General features: G+C 34.1%; 3 protein-coding genes across 3 annotated transcripts; all 3 read right to left on the reverse strand.

Moving 5' to 3' along the window:
* Positions 1-16,372: 16,372 nt before the first annotated feature.
* Positions 16,373-18,149, reverse strand: LOC114731391 (uncharacterized). Its single transcript, XM_028918543.1, has 3 exons — positions 18,118-18,149; positions 16,936-17,045; positions 16,373-16,836 (listed from the first exon to the last, which is right to left on the reverse strand). The coding sequence occupies exons 1-3, from the start codon at positions 18,147-18,149 to the stop codon at positions 16,373-16,375; spliced, it is 606 nt and encodes a 201-aa protein (XP_028774376.1).
* A 2,161-nt stretch (positions 18,150-20,310) lies between these two features.
* LOC114731392 (uncharacterized) lies at positions 20,311-21,536 on the reverse strand. The gene is made up of 2 exons (XM_028918544.1): positions 20,406-21,536; positions 20,311-20,337 (listed from the first exon to the last, which is right to left on the reverse strand). Exons 1-2 carry the CDS (start codon positions 21,534-21,536, stop codon positions 20,311-20,313), a joined length of 1,158 nt encoding a protein of 385 aa, XP_028774377.1.
* Positions 21,537-21,645: 109 nt separating this feature from the next.
* On the reverse strand, positions 21,646-22,701 carry LOC114731393 (probable disease resistance protein At1g61190). The gene is made up of 2 exons (XM_028918545.1): positions 22,480-22,701; positions 21,646-22,383 (listed from the first exon to the last, which is right to left on the reverse strand). Exons 1-2 carry the CDS (start codon positions 22,699-22,701, stop codon positions 21,646-21,648), a joined length of 960 nt encoding a protein of 319 aa, XP_028774378.1.
* Between the last annotated feature and the right edge of the window lie 1,295 nt (positions 22,702-23,996).

A 23,996-nucleotide genomic window follows, 5' to 3' on the forward strand; every position in this document is an offset into this window, starting at 1 on the left:
TACAGTTACCCAAATAACTTTAATGTCACTACTAGCTTCTTCCAAAATAAGCTTGTTATGTATATGGGTTGCGAAGGCTGTTTTTCCTGACCCTCCCATTCCCCAAATTCCAATTGCCGATACCTCGTCATCCATTATCCGTTGACATGTGTCATGAATATTCCAGTGAAAATCCCAACCTATTAAATCTGTTGTAGGCAATATATAACCTTTGGAAGATCCTAGCAACAAGAATAGTAATGAATAATTAAGTAAAGAGACTAAGTAGAATATATAAAAAAATTAAACCAATATATGGCATTCAAATTCTAAGTTGTCATATATATCAATATATGTATATACTCTATCCGTCCCTATGTGTAAATCGAAATTTGAAAATTTTTGAGCATTCAAAATGTAAGTCACCACAGAATTTAGGCAGCATTAAATATTTTTTCCCCACTTGTTCCTCGTTAACTAATCCAATAAGTTATAGAGAAGAGAGTGGCTAAGAGAAATATTGGTAGTTATGACAATTTTTTGGCGAAAAATGTTTAGGGACAATTTTTTAAAGTTTAAAAACGTCAACTAATTTTAATACATTTTCATAAATGACAAATAAATGGAGTTGGATATATATTTTATCTGCTGATACTCGTACCTTTTTCTAAACTATCAGATTTATTCACTTTGTCAATTCGTAACCTTTTATTGCCATCCTGTTGTTCAACTTGTGCAAAGTGCCGTCTTGCTTTGTCGTATAGATTTTGTTTTTCTTGGTTGAGGTCACTGTTGAGCAACTTTGAAGCCAAATCCTCCCTTTCTTTTTTACTGTCAAACTGCATATAATTGTTCGTATCGTTTATTATATGACTAAAAGAGAGTGCTCGCGTGGCCATGTGTGAGTGCTTACCTATATGAGTCTATGACTAATATCTTTGCAAGAGGTCGTACCTGAAATAAAGAATTTCTCTTCACGTAATTATGGGACTGTTCCATGAACTTCACAACAAAGATGCCACAGTCAAATCTACAAATTAAAACGTATAAATATATATATGATAAGGTTATGATAAAAACTTTTTCTAGTAAAGTTTATATAATTTTATACAATAGTAATTGTTCACCCACCCATTAGGCTGTATAAGGATGTCGTTTTCCATCTTGGAACGAAATTTTGTAAATGCTACCTTCACGAACAGCTTTTCCATGGCAAGCAACTAGATATAAATAAAACATTAAATATAATCAAAATAAGAATTAATCGATTAATCTTCTGAATATTGCAATTATCTAACACTCACTAATTTTCTTGTTATCTCATTGCGTTCTGGCTCAGCCACAAGTTTATCGAGTAGCGAATCCCATATTTCAATCTCTTCATTCTTTAAATGAATAATATATAAATAAAAATGTCCACCATTTGGCTTTGCTCCCATGTAAACAGGAATAAACACCTATTATTTGTGATAACAAAAATCAAATTGCCATATAGCAGAAAAAAAGAAGAATGCTATAAAGTCCCAAGTAAAGAATATAATTATTAAAAAATTTAAATGACAATAAAGTGGCTTGTAATGATAAGTTCTGTAATAATAAATAACAAGTGCTCACTTGTCATTAAAAATTTTTGATAATTATTTTTTTTTTTAGGAGTTCATTGTAACTCTTTCAAAAGAAAGTAATCATGTTGATAAAGAAACTTTTTTATAAAGAGTCGAAAAGACATACCTTTTTACAGGATTCCAGGTCAGACATATAAGTTTCTCTTATTTTTTGGCAATGGACAAAGTTCAACAAGTGACCTATGCCGCCTTTGAGTGCTGCATCCTATAATTGTATCATGGACGAATCATTAAAAGTTATTGTCAATGAACTGGTTTTAGATTGAATATCTATTGATCGACATACATCATATAACAAGAAAGGGAATAGAAAATCACCGAAAATTTCACAGGAAGATACCAATTCAAAGGCATAGTTTTCTTCTTTCGCTCAACATGGGTTAATATCTCTACAAAAGTATCTATTACCTAAGAATATAATGAATGGAACTAAATATTAATATGACTAAAATCTTGGTCATTAATATTAAAATAGAATATAAAATATAATAAATACTCAGCAAGGAATCCAAAAAAGTCTCGGGTTTAAGTGTGGCGAATTCTTCTTGAGTCAAATATGAAAGTGGAGAAATAAAAACCTTATCTTCAGGACTGAAGAGTTAGAATGATATGCATATAAAAAAATGGAATTAGGGTGATTTAAAAAACAAAACAAAAAATAAAATACATTCATATATTAGAAGCATACATACAAATTTTGGAAGTATAAATCCAACCTTAAGCATTCAAACACATATTGTATGACCTGCAAGTCTTCATTCTCCCTATTGGAAACAGAAGATGACCCAACTTGAAACATTTCCTGATAGTTTGCTTCAGCTTGGATTTGTCCTGCTTCGTTAAAAGAACGAAAAAAATTACCAGAATTAAGAGAAAATTTAAAACTCTTAACATGTATCTGAAAATTAGAGGAGTATCTAATTAATTTTACCTTCATTTAAACCTATACAGCGTAGCTTTTGCGTAGCTTTTTTTTTTTTAAAAAAAAAAATCTCTCTGTATGACTTAAAAAAGATCGGAGTATAACAATATATTAACTCATTAAATTTGTCTCAAGTTGAAAATTTTTCCTACCTTATTTGTATTAATTAAGGTTGCGAGGGAAAAAGAAAAATATTAAGAGTTACATGGAAATATTAATTCCAGAAATAAAATTGGGAAATAAATATTTATTACTCCCAAAATGACTTATGTATGACTTATATTTTGAATTAGACTGAAGTAATACCTTGTTGAGAATGCAGGAGGTTGTCTCTTGGATCATTAATGGAGTTTCTTCCTTTGTCTGAAACAAAATTTGGACAGACTCGAATGCCTTTGCCCTTGTCCTTATTAATATGAGATTTGATTCTGTTAGCACTCGCTGCAAATTCCCAGCCACAATATTTACACTTCACTCTTCGTCCTCCCTCCAATAGCTCAACGTGTTGCCACACTTCATCCCTTGGCCTTCCTCCCACCTTTTCCATTGTTGCTCTTCCTGCATATGCAATACATATGCTGAGCCAGAGGTAATAATTAAAATTGAAGCCATGCATACAGTTGCACAGTTTGGGTTTTGAGTTCTCGTCAATAGATCTAATCTACTTTCCTTAGTACGCATGCAATTTTATCGGCAAAGTAATGAAGGGGTGAAGATTTCAGAGGGTGATCAATTCGAAGTGGAAAATAGAGAATGACCAATCGTGGAAAGGCAGAGACAGAAGTAACAAACAAAGGAAGATGAAAATAAGGTCACATGATAATAATCAAATGGAAAAGCAGAGGAAATTAAGAGAGAAATTACTGAATGCTATTTCAAGTTGAGGATTGAAGCATGGCGGACAGCTGACCTCGGTGAGAAACACTAGTTGAGTTGAGAGTTGAGTCCACAGAATAGGAATGTGATGATGAAGAAGAAGGACTTCGTGGGAAGAGCAAGTCTTAAATAATTACTGGGTGTATTGTACAGTCCAGCTGTATGACAGAGTGCTTTATCAGAATGGCAGATGAGGAAGGGAGGAAGGACAGATTCTTGTCTGATTGGCCCATTCAAGCGGGAAACACCTTTTATTTAAAACCTATTCATATTTAAATCGGTTGTTGAACTTCTAATCTCTAAAGTTTAATTATGAGACTTTTGTGTACGGCAATGAAAAATCAGTTAATTTTCTTGGATGTCAAGCCTACATTACAAAGCATCTAGACCCAGGCATTCAATTTGCCAACTCATAATATAACAAAAGAATATAATTTCAGTTCACATAATCAAATTGAAAAGAAGAAATCAAAGAGAACAAATTACTCAATCTTACTCCTTTATACCTAAATATAAAAATTAGTATGAAAAGAAGAAGTCAAGCCTATTACAGAGCATCTACACGCAGGCAATCAAATTTTCATTTAAATGCATGGGCTTAGTTTATTTTTATTTTTATAGTTATTATTTTTTCAGACTAAATTATCTGATACATAACTTGATATATAATCTAATATTATATAGAAACATTTTTTAAAAAATCATGTCACATTTATTAACATTAAATAATTTATTTAAATTTTTTACATTAAATATTTAAAAAATGATAAAAAAAATAAGGTAAAAACTAAATCTCAAGATCCGTGAGATGAGAAAATAGGGTGGATTGATACAAGGAATCAGCATATGGTGACACAAAACTTTTCAGTTTGTTCAAACCAGAGAGTCTTAGACGTCCAACAAGTTGGAAAGAGAAGCAAAATGGGCAATTGCAACACCACAAGTACTCCACATCATCATAGAGGCAAATATCCAACAGTTCAATTTGGTGTGGATCATTGTTGTGGCCATATGATAAAACAGTACATAGGGGTCCAGCACCTGTCCCTTGCTGGCAATTAATCATATCCAACTCCTTCATGTCTGCAGGGAGTATTACTTTTTCATGTCCCAAAACCATATTCTCAATAACCACCTTTTTCATGGGATATTCTATGATAACATTTCCATCGCAAAGAACATCACTTAGGCCAAGATCGTAACTTCTGTCCTGTAAAGTTAAATGATAGCTTCTGGTTGCACAATTGTGGCCCAGGAAGCTCACAAAGGTATTGAATATACTAACGTCATGAAAATAGGCTACTATAACTTCCAACTTTTTCAAACCTTGCGTACCTTGTACTGTCACGTCTGTTTTGTATAGGGGACCACCCAGCTCAAGATGCTCTAAATTGGTCAATTTGGATATGAGAGATATTGACATTACCAGCTTATCTGTATGGAGCGCAGATTCAGGTATTTAAGATTGACCAATGATTCCAAGCCCCCAGGTGCTTCACTGATGGCAGTGAAAAATAGATCCAATGATATTAACCGTTTCAATTTTCTTAGTGATGGAATTGAACTCAATTTTCTACATCCTGAAAGTAACAATGCGGTGAGACATTCCAAGCTAGACACCGAGCTGGGCAAACGCTTGATTCCAGTCTCAGACAAGTCAAGTGTTTTAAGAGTAGGCATGTTGTTAAAAAAATCGTCTGAGATATAGTTGAGTTTTGCATTGTGATTCAAAAGCAATGTAGAAAGTTGAGAACACCTCGGACATGTGCCATCTGGAATTGTTTGTATCTCATTCCGCATCAGAAAAACTTTTTGTAGATCTTCTTTCCACTGGCCATCACTTGGTATTTCTGTTAACTTCTCAGAAGCTTTTCTCATAATTTTACCAGTTTCTTCCGCAATACCAACAGCAAGGACTCTAAGGAATTTGTTTGTCATCCAATAACCATCATCATCATAATCCAACATGCTATGATTCTTTAATTTACGTGACATGTTCCAGCCTTCGTTATACTGCACCCTCAACTTCTCTCTCTCATCAATGCTTTCATAGACAAATCTTCTTATCAAATGATTAGCATCGTCATTATCAAAATTTCCATTGGTACTTAAGATGCAATATAGGAAGAATCTTTGGAATTTGTTAATTAAGAAATCATAGCTAGATCTCAAAACTGGAAATACCTATTTGTCCATTTCATATTGCCCATTGCCCAAGTTTTCAAGACATTCCAACATATGTCTCCATTCTCTAGTTTCTGTTTTCCACTTCATGCTTGTCGCGATTCTAACAATAGCTAGGGGAAAACCCTCACATTTTTGTGCCACATTCCGTGCAATATTTTCCACTTCCGAAGACAGTTCCTTACAGAATAATCCCAAAAACTCATCAAACAAAGCCCTACTATCTTCTTCATCTAAAGGCTTCACTTTTATTACCTTCTCACAATCCATACCTTGACACACTTCCCTTACACGGGTGGTCAAAATCAATTTAATTTGATTATCTGACATGGGAAATCCGACGTCCTTTAGAGAGAAATGATCCCAAACATCATCTAAAATAATAACACATTTATTTATCTCTTTGAATGCTTGAAATAATTTCAGGGCAATTGTTTTAACCTCATACTCATCAGATATATCCAAATCAATTGATTTGGCTATCACTTTTTGCAAATGCAAGATGCTATTTTGTGATACAGTTACCCAAATAACTTTAATGTCATTACCAATAAGCTCATGATGTATATGGGTTGCTAAGGCTGTTTTTCCTGACCCTCCTCCTCCCCAAATTCCAATAGCTGACTCCCCCATATCCTCCTCCTCCTCCTCCTCATCATCATCATCATCATCATCATCCATTATCCATTTCCTTATATCTTTACTCTGCCTCTTAAAAACCCTTCCTATTAAATCTGTTGTAGGCAATGTATAACCTTCGGAAGATCCTAGCGACCAGAATAGTAAGAAATATTTAAAGATGGTGAGAAGAATTAAAAAAATTAAATCAAATATATGGCATTCAAATTTTAACCAATCATACATATACTCTATTCGTCTCTGTGTCAATCGTATTTGGGAATATTTTAAGAATTCAAAATGTAAGCCACCACGAAATTTAGGCAGAATTAAATATTTTTCTGCACTTGTCCCTCATTAAATAATAAAAAAAATCATGGAGACGAGAGTGCTATATAAGAGAGGGTTACAATTCAATGAGAGTAATTTTTGAATGTTATGACAATTTTTTGGCCAAAAAACATTATGAAAAATTTTAAAAGTCTAAAAAATTCAACTAATTTTATTAGATTTTTCATAAATGACATCTAAAATGAGTTGGACATATATTTTATATGCAAATACCCATACCTTTTTCTAAACGATCATGTCTATTCACCCCGTCAACTCGTAATCTTTTATTGCCATCTTGCTTTTCAACTTGTGCATAGTGGCGTCTTGCTTTGTCATATATATTTTGTTTTTCTTGGTTTAGGTCACTGTTGAGCAACTTCAAAGCCAAATCCTCCCTTTCTTTTTCACTGTCAAACTACATAGTTGTCCGTATCATTTATATGATCAAGGGTTTGTTTAGGATGAAGAAAATGGAGGAGAGGAAAGAAGAAAAAATATTTTAACAAGACTGATTTAAAAAATTGAAGAAATAGAGTTAAAAGTTTTTAATTAATTTTTACTACTCTTTTTATTTTACATATTATAGCCAGTCCCAAGCCTGGATAAAGGAGGAGGGTTGTGTTGGGCCTCGACAGCCAATATAAAAACCCGTCCAATTTCATGAACATGGGTCAATGAAGAAATTATGTTAGTGCAAGGTCGTTGCCTAGAAGTAACACGCTGTATGGCTTGAGTATAATGAGAAGTGAGCTAAAGCCACTACATCGTCACCCAAATGTAGTGTTAAATGAGTAAGGGCTACCGTACTCTTTTGGATGGAGGCGGCTAAAGAAGTTAGTTCATAAGAGCAAGATTAGATTTGGTACTTGGAATATTAGGATTTTGAATGAGAAATCTATGGAAGTAGTAGGAGTTATGAGGGACAGAAGGATTAATATCTTGTACCTCCATGAAACTAAATGGGTTGGAGAAGTGTCCGCGGCGGAATTTGGAGAGTGTAAACTTTGGTACACCGGAAAGGTGAGTGCAAGGACTAGTGTTGGTATTATCGTGGACGGAACATGGAAGAAGAATGTGGTGGAGTTAAATGGTTTGAGGACAGAATAATATCTTTTAGAATAATTGTTGGAAAGGATATTTTCGATATCATTAGTGCCTACGCACCTCAAGCTGGGGCAGAAACACACCTTAAAGATAACTTTTGGGAAGATACGGAGGGGTTGGTTCAAAGCATACCATTTGAAGAAAAAAAATTTATTGGTGAGGACCTTAATGGACATGTCGGCAAGGAAGGAGGGAAATTTGCTGAGGCTCATGGTGGTTTTGGTTTTGGGAAGCTTAACAATGGATGACAATCTATTCCTAACTTTTCACTTGCATATACTTTCAAGATTGTCAACACTTGTTTAAAGAAGCGAGAGGAGCATTTAATCATGCACCAGAGTAGCGCCTCAAAATTATAGATTGATTTCTTTTTGGTTAAGAATCTAGACAGAAGACTGTGTACTAATTGCAAAGTGATTCATGAGGATGGGGTGACTGCACAACATAGAGTACTTACCCTTATATGCGTTTTAAGAGTATCAAACAAAAGTATCATCAATTAATAAACCCTAGAGTTAAGTAGTGGCAATTAAAGGGTGACAAGCTAGAGTTCTTTAAAAAGATGCTTTTGGAGGGAGGGAACTTGGAGTTGCAAGGAAATACGAAGATTATATGGGAAGAGATGGCTAAAAGAGTGCATATGGTAGCTAAAGCAATTTTGAGAGAATCTAAAGGTTGTGGTTAGAGAGAGAAGGAGACTTGGTAGTGGGATAAGAATGTGTAAGAGAAAGTTAGACAGAAAAGAGATTGTTTTAAAGGCATACATTTGTGCAATAGTATAGAAAATTGGGAAAAGTATTGTTTGACTAAAAAAGAGACGAAAAGAGCAGTGAGCGAAGCATGTACCAAAGCATATGAGGGGTTTTATAAGAAGTTAGGAGCAAAGGTGGAGGAAAGAAATATTTACAAGATTGCAAAGCAAAAGGAGAGAAAAAAGACAGATCCAGATCAGATGAAGTATATAAAGGATGAAGATGGTAAAGTTTTAGTTATTGATAGGGATATCAAAGACAGATGGAATGCTTACTTTTACAAGTTGTTTAATGAGGGAAGCGATTGTGTGACTCAGAATTTACAAGACCTGCTAATTAGCAAAGATGATCGGAATTTGACCTTTTATCACAGGATTCACATCGGAGAGGTTAAGGCAGCTCTCAAGAATAATGGACAATGGTAAAGTCGTTGGGCCTGATGATATTCCTATTAAAGCTTAGAAATATTTAGGCGAGAAGGGTGAATTGTGGCTGACCAAGTTTTTTAATGAAATCTTACGCTTCAAGAATACGCTATATGAATGGAAGAAAAGCATTTTAGTTTCTATCTACAAAAATAAAGGAAATATTCAAAACTATGCAAACTACATAGGGATAAAATTTATGAGCCATACGATGAACAACAACAACAACAACAAGCCTTATCCCACTAGGTGGGGTCGGCTACATGAATCACACGACGCCATCGTGCTCTGTCAACAACCCAGTCCTTAGATATGTTGTTGACTTGGAGGTCTCGTTCAACATAGGTTGAGATTGGAGACTTCTATTTCTGAAAACCAATTTGGTTTTATGCCTGGAAGATCTACAACGGAAGCAATCTATTCATTAAGAGGATTAATGGAAAGATATAGGAGAAAGAAAGGGATTTACATATCGTTTTTATTGATTTGGGAAAAACCTATGATCGTGCGCCAAGAGAAGTACTTTGAAAGGCTTTGGCAAAAAAAAGTATACGGGTTGCTTATATCAAAGCCATACAAGATATGTATGAAGGGGTAACTACTAGTGTAAGAACACCTGGAGGTGAGACAAAGAACTTCTCCATTAAGATTGGCCTACTTCAGGGTTCTGCTTTGAATACTTACTTGTTTGATACTGTTCTGGACGTTCTAACCGAATCTATTCAAAAAAAAAAAATCCCTAAGTGCATGCTTTTTCCAGATGACATTTCTTATGGCGGAATCAAAAGAAGAGAAAAATTAGAGTTATGGAGAAGGACTTTAAAGTCCAAAGGTTTCTGTTTAAGCAAGAGCAAAACAGAATATATGCATTGTAATTTTGGAGAAAGGCAAGAAAATGGTGATTTGCAGGTGAAGATGGGGGATCAAATCATTCTTTGAGTATCAAAGTTTAAATACCTAGGATCTATTGTACATGAGGATGGTGAAATTGATAGAGACATTTCTCATAGAATACAAGCTGGCTAGTTAAAATGGAGGAAGGCTATTGAAGTTATTTGCAATAAGAAGGTACCTGAGAAGCTTAAGAAAAAATTTTATCGAACTGCTATAAGACAAACTATGTTGTACGGCAGTGAATGTTAGACGATAAAGGAAAAACATGAGCATAAAGTGGGAGTAGCAAAAATGAGGATGTTGAGATGGATGTGTGGTCATACAAGAAAAGATAAGATTCAAAACGAAAATATCAGAGCAAGAGTTGGTGTGGAGCCTGTCGAAGAGAAAATGGTTGACAATCGCTTAAGGTGGTTTGGACATGTGCAGAAACGACCATTAGAGGCTCCAGTGAGGAGGGTAGATCAGACAGTTTGAAGCCCCATAAAAAGGGGCAAAGAAAGAACAAGAAGAACACTCAATGAGGTCACTGAATGAGATCTTTTGGTCAACAACATATCTAAAGACTGGGTTGTTGATAGAGCACAATGACGTCGTGTAATTCATATAGCCGATCCCATCTAGTGGAATAAGGCTTTTATTTTTGTTGTATTCTCTTTATTCAAATTTTAAAATCTCATTTCTTCAATTTTTTTAAATTGACCTCATTAAAATTTTGTCACCCTTACCTTCCCCTCCATTTCCCTCATAGGGTAAAAAAAAGTATTTGCGTGCTCGTGCAGGACTATGCGTGGGCATGTGTGAGCGCTTAGCTATGAATCTATGACTAGATGTTTGTAAGAAGTCATACCTGAAATGAATTATTTCTCTTCACATAATTATATGATTGTTCCATGAACTTCATAACAAAGATACCGCAGTCAAATCTACAAATTAAAAGATACATATATGACAAGGTCATGATAAAAGCTTTTTCTAGTAAACTTTATATAATTTTACATAATAATTGTCCACTCACCCATTGGGCTGTGGGAGGATGTCAGTTTCCATCTTCGAACGAAATTCCGTAAATGCTACATTTACGAAGAGTTTTTCCATGGCAAGCAACTAGATGCATAAAACACATATTCTATAAAATCAAAAGAATAATTGATCGGTTAATGTTGTCAACATTGCAATTATCTAACACTCACCAATTTTTTGGTTCTCTCGTCACGTATGTTCTGTTTCAGCCACAAATGTATTGGGTAGAGAATCCCATATTTTTATCTCTTTATTCTTTAAATGGATAATATATAAATAAAAATGTCCACCATTTGACGTTGCTCCAATGTGAACAGGAATAAATATCTATTATTTGTGATAAAAAAATTAAATTAATATATATGGTAAGGAAAAAAAAAGGTCATTAGGTTGACAAAGAAACTTTTCTATAAAGAGTTGAAAAGACTGACATACCCTCTTACAGGATTCCAGGTCAGACATATAATTTTCTTTTTTTTTGGCAACGGACAAAGTCCAAAAAGTAACCTACGTTGCATTCCAGTGCTGCTTTCTATAATTATATCATGAACGAACCATTAAAAGTTATGGTCAATTAATTATGTAGGCAGCATTAAATATTTTTCCGCACTTGTCCCTCATTAAATAACTAAAAAGTCATGGAGAAGAGAGTCGCAAAGACGAAAATATGAGAGAGGGTTACAATTTGAAGAGAGTAATTTTTTAAGGTAATGACAATTTTCTTGGCCAAAAAAAAAAGCTATAAAAATTTTTAAAAGATTAAAAGCTTCAACAAATTCATAAATGACAAATAAATGGAGTTGGATGTATAACTTTTAAACAATCTTGTCTATTCACTCTGTCAAGTCGTAATCTTTTATTGCCATATTGCTTTTCATTCTCTCTAATGGAAACAAAAGATGCGCCAACTTGAATGCTTTCCTGATAGTTAGCTTCAGCTTGGATCTGTCCTGCTTCATTGGACAATGCTATAATCCATTATATATACCGTCCAATGAGTGAATGATATTTCTTATTTAAAAAAAAAAAAAAAACCCTCCTGCATGATCTTGGAAAAAAGATCATACAGGAGCGAGTGTAATCATATATAACTACGTACCTTGTTGAGAATGAAGGAGGTTGTCTCTGAGATCTCTGGAGTCTCCTTTGTCTGGATGAAGTTTTGGACATACTCGAATGCCTTTGCCTTTTAATCCTTTAATATGAGACGCGATTCTGTCAACACCTCCTGAGAATTCCTCTTTACAATGCATACACTTCCATCTTCGTCCTTCCTCCAATTCCTCAACGTGTTGCCACATATCAACATGCTTTCGCCTTCCAAATGCCTTTCCCATTATTACTCTTCCTGCATACGCAATATTATATATATAGACACTGAACCAAAGTAATAATTAAAATTGAAGTAATACGTTCCACAATTTGGGGCTTGAATTTTCGTCAATAAATCTAATCTACTTTTCCTGCACATACAAAATCGTATACCTTTCCTTAATATGCATGGAATTTGATCGAGCAAAGCAATGAAGGGATGAAGATTATTGTGCGCAAAGAAGCTTCAGAGATCGACCAACCTTGAATCTGTCTGAGTAGATAACGAGTAACTGTGCAAAGGCAGAAGCAGAAACGACAACAAACGAAGATGAAAATGAGGTCACATAATAATAATCAAATGGAAAAGCAGAGCAAAAACAGAAAATTACTGAATGCTATTTCAAGTTGAGGATTGAGGCATGGCGGACAGCTGATCACGGTGAGAAACAGTAGGTGAGTCGAGTCCACAGAATAGGAATATGATGATGAAGACGAAGGACTTTGGGGGAAGAGTGAGTCTGAAATAAATAGTGTGTGCATTGTACAGTGCAGCTGTATGACAGAGTGCTTTATCAGAATGGTGGATGAGAAGGAGAGAAAGGACAGATTCTTGTCTGATGGGCCGATTGACTCCGTTGGCGGAAGCGGGAAACGCCTTTTATTTAAAACCTATTTTCATGTTTAAATCGGTTGTTGAACTTCTAATCTCTAAACTGACTAATACTCCATCTTATTACAAAGCATCTACACCGAAGCATTCAACTTGCCAACTCACAATATAACAAAAGAATACTCCTCTGCTCTTATTTATGGACGGAAAGAAAAGACATTTTTAGTTCTATTTATAAAGTACTGAAAGAAATTTTTTGCATAAATGTACAATTTTATCATTTATTTATTATTATGTTGACTTTGTTTATATAAAATATAGTGTATATTAAATAGAGATAGAGTTGAAGAGTTATTAAATTTTAAATGAGAGTTAATAAAATTTAAAATTTTTTTTAGTCTGTGTTAAACATATTTAAACATTAAATATTTAAGAAAAAATGACAAAAAAATAAGTTCAAAATTATTAAATCTCAAACCATATTTGATAACAACATTTTCTTTAGCGTTGACATCACTAAATTCATAAATAACAATAAATTTTTATTGAAGTTTTTTATTTGATATCAATAATTTTCATTTTTTTTTATTTTTTTAATAGGTATTACACCTTGCAAGTCATGAATTAAAGCATGAGTTGAGACAGTAGTGTTGCAGGCTTTAGGGGTTTGGGGAAGGGTGCTCAATGATTAGAGTTGTTTAATACTACTCCGATTCTAAATATAATATTTATTTTATAGTGTAATTTATATTTTATACTGTAAAATAAATTTTATATTTAAGACCAGAAGAGTATAAACTCTTGTATCATTTTAACCTAAACCAAAAACTTATTTCAGCTATTTACCTACTGTGACCCTAAGCAAGTTTAAGGGCTTGTTTGGAAAGCAGTAAAATAGTTTTTCAATCACAGCGTAGAAGTACTTCACCTAAATGATTATGGGACGTTGTACTACTCCTCCGGTCTTTAATATAGGACTCAATTCTTGAGTTAATTTTGGTCCTAAATATAAGACCCATTTATCATATTTATCAATTTTCTCTAAATTACCCCTATGGATACTCCTTCAACCATAATCAAATAGAAGAGGGAGAGGAGGCATTAAGAAAGATGATTATGGTGTTTTAGGAAAAATGTCACTTTTCTTATAACTAACTAACTTACCTAACTTCTTTAATCTAATCAAATTAGTTAAATGGTTCTTATATTAAGAACCAGAGGAGTAGTATTCATGTGAGGGCGCAGAGCATACATTGTTCTACAGCTGCATGACACGGTGCCTTATTATTGGGAAATTTTTTTAGCACGGCAAAAGTGACTTTACTAAAGACCACACGATTTTTGAAATTATACGGTAAAACCAAAGCATCAAACTCAAAAAAAAAAAAAAAAGTTAATTATGTTTTGATGGTAAATTACCAAGATATTATTTATTTATTTATTATTTTTATAAGTATATATATGTATTTTAACATGCGGCAATAACAAAAATATAAGTGTATATATAAAAATTTATAACCCCCAATTTATATTATAACCACTAGTCCAAAAATTTATGAATGCTTATAAGTTTGGGGCTTGAGTTTTCGTCAGTAAACCTAATCTACTCTTCCTGCACATACCGAATAATCTACCTTTACTTAACATGCATGCGATTTGATCGAGCAAAGTAATCAAGAAATGAAGATTATGAATCGCAACTTCAGAGATTGATCACTCTTAAATCTGTCCAAGTAGAGAATGAATAATCGTGCAAAGGCAGATTCCGATAGTGACAAAACGAAGATGAAAATCGGGTCACATGCCAATCAAATAGAAAAGCAGAGCAAAGAGAGAAACTTACTGCATGCTACTTCAAGTTGAGGATCGAAGCGTGGCGGACGACCGACTCTGGTAAGAAGCAGTAGTGCTGCTGACTTGACGCCTCAACACAGAAGAAATCGCGTTAATAGATTAATATTAACTAAACAATTAGGGAGCTGTAATGAAGCGGCTTTGTATTAACGTGGGCTTGGGCTGTGAAGAGGGCACTAGGGGCCCTGCTACTTTGGGCTTAGGTCGAAAGCGCAGGGGCAGGCTGGAGGTGAAATTCAAAGATATTGTTTTGTTATGCTTCCAAATTGAAATACTCCTCCGGTTCTTAATATAAAACCCAATTCTTGAGTTGGTTTTGGTCCTAAATATAAGACTGATTTCTCATATTTATTAATTTTCTCTAAATTACCTTTATAGATACTCCCTCAACCATAATCAAGTAGAAGAAGGAGAGGGGGTATTAAGAAAAATGATTATGGTGTTTTAGGAAAAGCATGTCACATTTTTTATAATTAACTAACTTACCTAACTTCTTTAATCTAATCAAATTAATTAAATGGGTCTTATATTAAGGATCGGAGGAGTACTAAAACAAAATTTTTAATAATTCCAATTTATTTATTATGTGATATTATAATAATATTTTTATACAATATTAAATCTCCAACGTTAAACTATTAATTTAAATGATAGAAATGATGCCCATTTTTATATATGTATCTCATATCTTTTTCTCAATCATTCTCCTGCATTTCTTTTCCTGTTTTTCTTTTTCACTCATCATTTTCATAAAATAAGGGTATATTTAAAAAAATTACATATCTTATATATTTATTATTTTTAACTAATTTTAACCAACATTTTAATTTAGCCGCCACTTAGGACCAGAGGAAGTAATCTAGTTTTTAAATATTTTTATTAATTTAGGTTCCGGTAATGAGCATTAGTAAACTTACGTTAATTTACAACAATTTAAGATTAGCATCAAATACGATAATTTTAAATAAAATATTTTGCACATTATTATACTCCTATTTAATTTACAACAATTTAAGATTAGCATCAAATACGATAATTTTAAATAAAATATTTTGCACATTATTATACTCCTATGTTAAAAACGGCAGCTGCCACATGCAACCAAAGACAAGGAGCTGTCGGAAATGGTAAATGAATCAGTGATCCGAATAAATAGAAATAGCTATTAATTCTGAATTTACAAAAAAAAAAAAAAAAGCGCTGTGACGTTTCAGAAATTCTGCATTCACACAAGGTAAGCTTAAACTTCAACACTCTAAAGGTGAGGATAAGCTAGTAGAAGAAGATCCCGTTTGGTAACGTAAGGCTAGAACTGTAATGATTTTAAAATGTTAAATTGAACTGAAATTTAAATTTTAAAATTAAATAAAAAATCAGAACAATTAGCGGATTAACTAGTTCGATGGGTAGAAAAATTTATAGCGACAAATCCAAATTTAGAACCTGAAAATATTGAAATATTCTCAATTTAATTTGATTAACAGGTGACATATGACATGAAATAAATTAATTTGGACAGGGCTCGTGGAAACTGATGGGGTCAAAATGACTATTTCACGTGAAAGTTGACCCACCAAATGGCTTGTGAGAAATCTGATTCAGAAACTTGCCTAGCTTCTTCTTCTTCTTCTTGTTTGTGCTCTTCTCCTCACAGCTTTTTCTGCAAATATGAAACCTCATGCTATTAAAAAGAAACCGATACCGAACGCATCTTTATAAAAATCCATCTAACTTTAATCTTTGTCATAATCTTTAATTACCTAGCTTCATCATGCTGCTGGGAATTCCAACAACTTCCAACATTCCTGGCTGATCCTCCAAATCTATCATGTTTGCGAATCTGTGCATTAACGTTATTATCATCCACACGTGATCAAGTTGCGAAACAAATTAGAAGCTCCAGTTGAAAATCTCTTGCTTCCTTTCAAGGGAGATAATGAAGAAGAAGAAGAAGATGATGATGATAGTGATATATAAAATAGTGTCTCTGACGTATCAGTTTTGTCAGTTTCGTTTCTTTGATGCTTGCTCATGTTCATCGAATTGGGTTGATACAGAGAAAAATATAGCGAGTGATTCTCAAGTTTGTCTGCTTCAACTTCACCAGATTCACTTCCATCTGCTAATGTGGACCTATCGGAACTCATTTCTGATGATAGCTTGTCTGGAGAATTTGGTTTGAAATATGGAAATCTTTCAAGTTGAAGTTCTTTTGGTAGCAATGGGTGCTTCTGCTGTAGCTGTTTGCCTTCTGTATCATACACTTGAACAGGAATCTCCTCGTTCAATATGGAAGCTTTCCTTGGACCAAACATAACAGTTTCTGCATAATCAAAGAGGCTTCTCAACAAATACTGACACAACTTATTCTGAAAATTGTTACTGAAGGAGAATGCTGCATTATTTCATTTGAAGGACATACCAAAAGGGGAGGCTGGATCTGAGATCCTGAGGACGTATTCATGATCAGGGATAGGAGTAATGAGGTCATCATCCAACAAGTCTTGCCACAAGTACCTTGTCTCGTACCTCCTACTACCAATTTGAATCCACAGATCACACACTTCAACTCACTCCCAAAAAAAAAAAATCAAAAGTAGAGCATAAGGGTACAATTCATTCTTCCTCTTGTAGGATCATGCATACGTCTCTGCCAAATCCCTCCCTCTTGCTTCCCAATCCACCTCTTCACATGTTTTTTTTTTTGGATGTCTCCATCCAATATCCTGAGTCAGGCCATCTTTCAGGTACTAAAACGAGCTCAGACTAATCCATATCAGCCATCATAGGACCCCAAAGGCGGTTAGCCTACCACCAAGTATTTAATGCTGTTGCATGCCCAAGATTCAAACTCAAGACTCTTGGTTAAGTTAGAATGACCCCTTACCAGTTGACCTAACCGCTTGGTGGTCACCTCTTCACATGTGTTATCACATGAACAAAGTCCATAAATCATGAACTGAGAAAGCGAGGAACAGGGTGCTACACACAGAGACAGAGGTGCCTGTAATTTGCAGACCCAGCGTTTCAAAAACCAAAACCACAGTTCACGCCGTTCTTATCCGTGTGTTTCCACTAAATCTTGACTGATAAAAAACTTTTCTTACAACACTTAATAATGTGGTTTTCAGGTTCCAAAGAGAAGTCCAAAACCTTAAAATTTAGGGAAAGAAAGAAAGTATTAAAAGACAGAAGAGGGAAGCATACAACATTGGAAGTGAGAGTCAACAAATCATGACGTGCAAGCGGGAACAATTTTCTTAAAGGTAACAGAAACGTGCAAGGAATTTCACGGGAATGTAATGAAAGAAACAGAGAAGTTAAAACACCTCGAAGATAGACTCCACTGCAAGCCAGACAATGAATACGTATGAGATGACGTTTTTCAGAACGACCCATCAAACTGAGGAAGTACACTATATGGATCCTTCTCACTTCACCACCTTTACTTCCTTTACTTCCTTCCATCTCCTTCTCTCTCTCTCTCTCTCTCTCTCTCTACGCTGCAATCCCAGATCTCTCTTCCTTCAATTCACAAGCTTAACTCTCTGCTACTTCACAAGCAAGCAATGGCAATATATATACACTGTAGAAATCAGCTAACCTGCGATAAGAAGAAAGATCTCTGTCTCTCATGGTGCCGGCAGCTACTAAAATAGGAGTTGATAATAATCCAATATTGCCTTTCGATGTCTGATTGATTACTATATATGGTGAAGATAATGCAGGCCCGCTGGAAACAGAGTCGTACTTGGAGTAGCGTACCCGTAAATAATTTGAATTTGAACATTCTCATGCCAGCTCAAAAAAAAAAAAAAAGAATATTCTCATGCCATATAGGAGGACTTCTAATTTTATATGATTAACACACTATTTACATGAACCACTTCTGTTTATTTATTCATTTATAATTATAATTAATAATCAGTTCTTGTCCTCACGGCATTACTCTCAAAAAAGGAAAATTCTGTTTCTTTCTTTCTGTTGCCATATCTTTTCTTTTTGTTTTTCAAAAGTTTAATTACAAATTTCAAATCTTAATTTTGAAAATAATTCAACTACGAATACAATATGATCTTTCCTCAAAGTCAGCTTTTTGATTCATGATGGCAAAATACCTATTTGCATTGTATGGCTGGCATTCATACTTAATATATAGGTTCTGTTTGGTATGAAGTATTAAAAATAAGGGATGAGGATTGAGATTGAAAGTGCAAAACTATATTAAAAGAGTGTTTAGTATGAGTAATTGTATGATACTTGGGATGAGACAAACCCATATATGCGGAATTGGAAAATATCATGAGGGGAGGTGGTATTCTCCAATCCTATCTATCTGGGATTGCCTAATCCCATTGATAAGAAAACACTCATGTTAAGCATCTTTTTAACATGTTTTCAACCCAATTCCAATCCTTATCCCTCATTTTTAATACTTCACACCAAACGTAACCTATAGTATCTTGAAGAATAGATATGCCATGTGCATTTTCTTAAATTTGTGACATAAAATTTTTAAAAGCTTACAATCAATTTTTTTTTTTTTTGTCATTTGAATACTTATTTTGTCAAATGTTGAAAACCATGTACAATCTAATCCATATAAAATTTAAATGATTTCACTTGAACAAAAAAAGTCGACAACCAAATGAGAATTGAATAAATGGTTTCACTGCAAATATAACAATAAATTATATTAAAATAACAAATAAAAATATACAAAAATAAATCACTTTATTTAAAACAATAAAAATCAAATAAAAGTAAACAGGATTTTTTTTTTTGTTGCAAAACTGTCCTCAAATATTATAGATATATTTTTCCAGTTAATTATTAGCGCACCCACTCGAGAGTACAAGTTTAAATATTATACACCCCCTCTATTGTTAATTTTCGCATCACATCCTCTATATGTTTTTCTTACTAGCGTATATGTTTCTAACTTCAAAATTAATTTTTTTTCTCACTCAGGTCACTAAAAAAAAAAAATTAAATAACTCTCAAATTTTCAAATTTGTCGTGTCGTGCACATGTGAACCTCCGACAGAGGTAAGTCAGTAACTAAAAAAAAAAAAGTACTAGATAATTCTCAAATTTTCTAACTTGTCTTATAAATAGAAACAAATCACTCTCCAAAATGTTGTCCTACAAACAGAAACTGAGGACAACCAATTTTAAGATACTTGAAAGCATTTTAGTATAGTTAGTAAGGTTTTATTCATAAATAAGTCCCTTGTTCAGAGTTCATATGTAAATTTGCCTATGTAATTCCACTTGAGTCCAGTATAGAAAAGTTCCTTGAATAAGTCTTCATGACATTCTTCCAATAAAATAGTTTTGTTGCTATAAGCAAGTAGTTGCATTACAAACCTAGTTTCATCATAAATAAATGTACCGACTAAAATAGCGTAATTGAATAAATATAGAAGCACAAAACATAAATATAGAATCAAAAGTAGTTTTTAAATAATGACTCAAAGGATATCAGGTCCTATCATCTTCAGTGTCACACACAGCAATAACCGTGTCCTGCATATTACATTACCAAAAAGAATTAGAATAATTGAGAGGCATGCCACAAACAACTTTGCAATTCGACTTCGTACCATATGATTATTTGGCTCTAATATAATAAATTAATTTTAGGCATTCTAATTGCGGGAGGAGAAGCTCATGAAGTATATTAATCATCAACATAATATAAAATGAAGTTAAACAGTGGGGGCACATACGGACCTGATTAGTCACTTCCCAGTAGCACCCATCCAGGGTCGTCTTATTTAGAAGCACATTTCCATTATTTGGGTTCACTATCAGAGGGGGCCTTAATTGATTGCAAGATTCAGAATAGAATGTTTGGAGAGAAGGGCAGATCATGGTGCCTCTGTATACGAGATCTAATTGTGGCATGTCAAACAATTCAAGAGATGTCAACATGGGAAGCTCAATAGTAGGGGGCGAACAGCTATTCAGAAGGGCCATGAGTTCGTCAACACCAACAAGTTCCGGTACAGAATGATCCTCTTCAACTATTTCTTTCATCTCCTCACATCTACTAACACAAATGGTGCGCAGGTTTTGGAGGAGTGCTGGTAACCCAAACGCGATCAGAGTCTCCATGCTGTCGCAATCATGAATTTCAAGATCTGTGAGACGAGAAAATAGGGTGGATTGATGCAAGGAATCAGCATATGGCGACACAAAACTTTTCAGGTTGTTCAAACGGGAGAGTCTTAGACGTCCAACAAGTTGGAAAGAGGAGCAAAAGGGGCAATTGCAACACCACAAGTACTCCACATCTTCATAGACGCAAATATCCAACAGTTCAATTTCGTGTGGATCATTGTTGTGGCCATATGATAAAACAGTACATAGGGGTCCAGCACCTGTCCCTTGCTGGCAATCAATCATATCCAACTCCTTCATGTCTGCAGGGAGTATTACTTTTTCATTTCCCAAAACCATATTCTTGATAACCACCTTTTTCATGGGACATTCTATGATAGCATTTCCATTGCAGAGAACATCACTTGGGCCAAGATCGTAACTTCTACCCTGTAAAGTTAAATGATAGCCTCTGGTTGCACAATTATTGCCCAGGAAGCTCACAAAGGTATTGAATATACTAACGTCACGAAAATGGGCTACTATAACTTCCAGCTTTTTCAAACCTTGTGTACCTTGTACTGTCACATCTGTTTTGTACAGGGGACCACCGAGCTCAAGATGCTCTAAATTGATCAATTTGGACATGAGCGATATTGACATTACCAGCTTATCTGTATGGAGCAGATTCAGGTATCTGAGATTGACCAATGATTCCAAGCCCACAGGTGCTTCACTGATGGCAGTAAAAAATAGATCCAATGATATTAAGCATTTCAATTTTCTTAATGATGGAATGAAACTCAATTTTCTACATCCTGAAAGTAACAATGCGGTGAGACATTCCAAGCTAGACACCGAGCTGGGCAAACGTTTGATTCCAGTCTCAGACAAGTCAAGTGTTTTAAGAGTAGGCATGTTGTTAAAAAAATCGTCTGAGATATACTTGAGTCTTGCATTGTGATTCAAAAGCAATGTAGAAAGTTGAGAACACCTAGGACATGTGCCATCTGGAATTGTTTGTATCTTATTCCACATCAAAAAAAACTTTTTGTAGATCTTCTTTCCACTGGTCATCACTTGGTATTTCTGTTAACTTCTCATGAGCTTTTCTCATAATTTTACCAGTTTCTTCCGCAATACCAGCGGCAAGGACTCTAAGGAATTTGTTTGTCATCCAATAACCATCATCATAATCCAACATGCTATGATTCTTTAATTTACGTAACATGTTCCAGCCTTCGTTATACTGCGCCCCCAACTTCTCTCTCTCATCAATGCTTTCATAGACAAATCTTCTTATCAAATGATCAGGATCGTCATTATCAAAACTTCCATCGGTACTTAAGATGCAATATAGGAAGAATCTTTGGAATTTGTTAGTTAAGAAATCATAGCTAGATCTCAAAACTGGAAATACACATTTGCCCATTTCATATTGCCCATTGCCCAAGTTTTCAAGAAATTCCAACATATGTCTCCATTCTCTAGCTTCTGTTTTCCACTTCATGCTTGTCGCGATTCTAACAATAGCTAGGGGAAAACCCTCACATTTTTGTGCCACATTCTGTGCAATATTTTCCACTTCCGAAGACAGTTCTTTACAGAATAATCCCAAAAACTCATCAAACAAAGCCCAACTATCTTCTTCATCTAGAGGCTTCACTTTTATTACCTTCTTACAATCCATACCTTGACACACTTCCCTTATACGGGTAGTCAAAATCAATTTAATTCGATTATCTGATATGGGAAATACGACGTCCTGTAGAAAAAAATGATCTCAAATATCATCTAAAATAATAACACATTTCTTCATCTCTTTGAATGCTTGAAATAATTTCAGGGCAATTGTTTTAACCTCATACTCATCAGATATATCCAAATCAATTGATTTGGCTATCACTTTTTGCAAATGCAAGATGCTATTTTGTGATACAGTTACCCAAATAACTTTAATGTCATTATTAATAAGCTCATGATGTATATGGGTTGCTAAGGCTGTTTTTCCTGACCCTCCTCCTCCCCAAATTCCAATAGCTGACTCCCCCACAATCACCTCCTCCTCATCATCATCATCCATTATCCTTTTCCTTATATCTTTACTCTGCCTCATAAAAACCCTTCCTATTAAATCTGTTGTAGGCAATGCATAACCTTCGGAAGATCCTAGCGACCAGAATAGTAAGAAATAATTAAAGATGGTGAGAAGAAATAAAAAAAATGGAGACGAGAGTGCTATATAAGAGAGGGTTACAATTCAATGGGAGTAATTTTTGAATGTTATGACAATTTTTTGGCCAAAAATCATTATGAAAAATTTTAAAAGTCTAAAAAATTCAACTAATTTTATTAGATTTTTCATAAATGACATGTAAAATGAGTTGGATTGAAGTTAACTTGCCCTTAATTTGTCACTTTGGGAATTAATGCAATATAGTGCACAATCCGGGTCGTATTCACTTTGAGGAGCCGAAAATGAAATTAAATCTTAGTAAATAAATGCAAGTAACCTAAACTATAAAAAAGGATTTTTGATTTGATAATTGCTAAGTAAACATCTTGAATTAAATTGAAATTAAAATACTTTTTTTTAATATAAAAATGATTAAAATGAATGAAGATTAAAGAAATGAAAATGAGACACACAAGTAACAATGATAATAATCAATCATTTAATTCAACAATGTAGGCAATCATCACTCTAAAAGATGTGGGAGTTAAAAACAATGAATTAAGAATTATAATTAAGCTTTTAATCCAATAACCGAGCCACCTCGAGTTGCCACAAAATATTTTCCTAAAATCCCAACTTACTAACTCCCGCCAAAATAGTAAAATGGGATTAAGGATGTTAAAAATCAATGCTTAATTAGAACTCTTAAATCCAAAATAACAGAATTAAAGCTAGCAAGAGACTATGATCCAAAATTCCAAACCATATCAGAAAATTACAATATATTAACTCCAAAATCAATACAAATGTCATAACCACAACATTATAATTGAAATTAAAGTTATAAACAGCCCAATGTCAAATGCTAAGCAATAATCCAGTCACTATAATCTCCAAATATAATCAGATTAAGCAATACAATTATCCCAACAATCAGAAAAACTATCCTAAGACCTAGGAATTGTTAAACAATTATTGAGTAAGAAATTAAAGCAACTAAAACTCCCCTTGATCAAAGCTCTTGCCATTATTGTTGAATTGGAAGATTATGAAGTTTAGCCTCGGTTTGCCATCAAAAATGCCATAATTAGAGCTCTGTTACAGGCTTCCATGGAAGAAGACGGTGACGGAACTGATTTTGCTGTCTCAGTCGTTCTGTGCGCCGGCAAGGAGAAGAAGAAGGTGAAGGCGCCGTCGCTCAC

The sequence above is a fragment of the Neltuma alba genome, unplaced genomic scaffold (assembly GCF_004799145.2).
Source record: "Neltuma alba isolate B1F8T4 unplaced genomic scaffold, ASM479914v2 tig00012826_pilon, whole genome shotgun sequence".
Taxonomy (NCBI): Eukaryota; Viridiplantae; Streptophyta; class Magnoliopsida; order Fabales; family Fabaceae; genus Neltuma; species Neltuma alba.

What these genes read in the sequence shown, in the direction of transcription:
- LOC114731391 (XM_028918543.1), bottom strand. Translation starts at nt 18,149, where the DNA reads ATGAGAGACAGAGATCTTTCTTCTTATCGCAG. An exon ending in GATCTTTCTTCTTATCGCAG is followed by an intron (nt 17,046 to 18,117) that starts GTTAGCTGATTT and finishes AATTGGTAGTAG; the next exon opens with GAGGTACGAGACAAGGTACT. An exon ending in AGATCCAGCCTCCCCTTTTG is followed by an intron (nt 16,837 to 16,935) that starts GTATGTCCTTCA and finishes TTGATTATGCAG; the next exon opens with AAACTGTTATGTTTGGTCCA.
- LOC114731393 (XM_028918545.1), bottom strand. Translation starts at nt 22,701, where the DNA reads ATGGATGATGATGATGAGGAGGAGGTGATTGTGGGGGAGTCAGCTATT. An exon ending in ATATATCTGATGAGTATGAG is followed by an intron (nt 22,384 to 22,479) that starts GTTAAAACAATT and finishes TTTTTTCTACAG; the next exon opens with GACGTCGTATTTCCCATATC.
- LOC114731392 (XM_028918544.1), bottom strand. Translation starts at nt 21,536, where the DNA reads ATGCCTACTCTTAAAACACTTGACTTGTCTGAGACTGGAATCAAACGT. An exon ending in ACATGCCACAATTAGATCTC is followed by an intron (nt 20,338 to 20,405) that starts GTATACAGAGGC and finishes CAATCAATTAAG; the next exon opens with GCCCCCTCTGATAGTGAACC.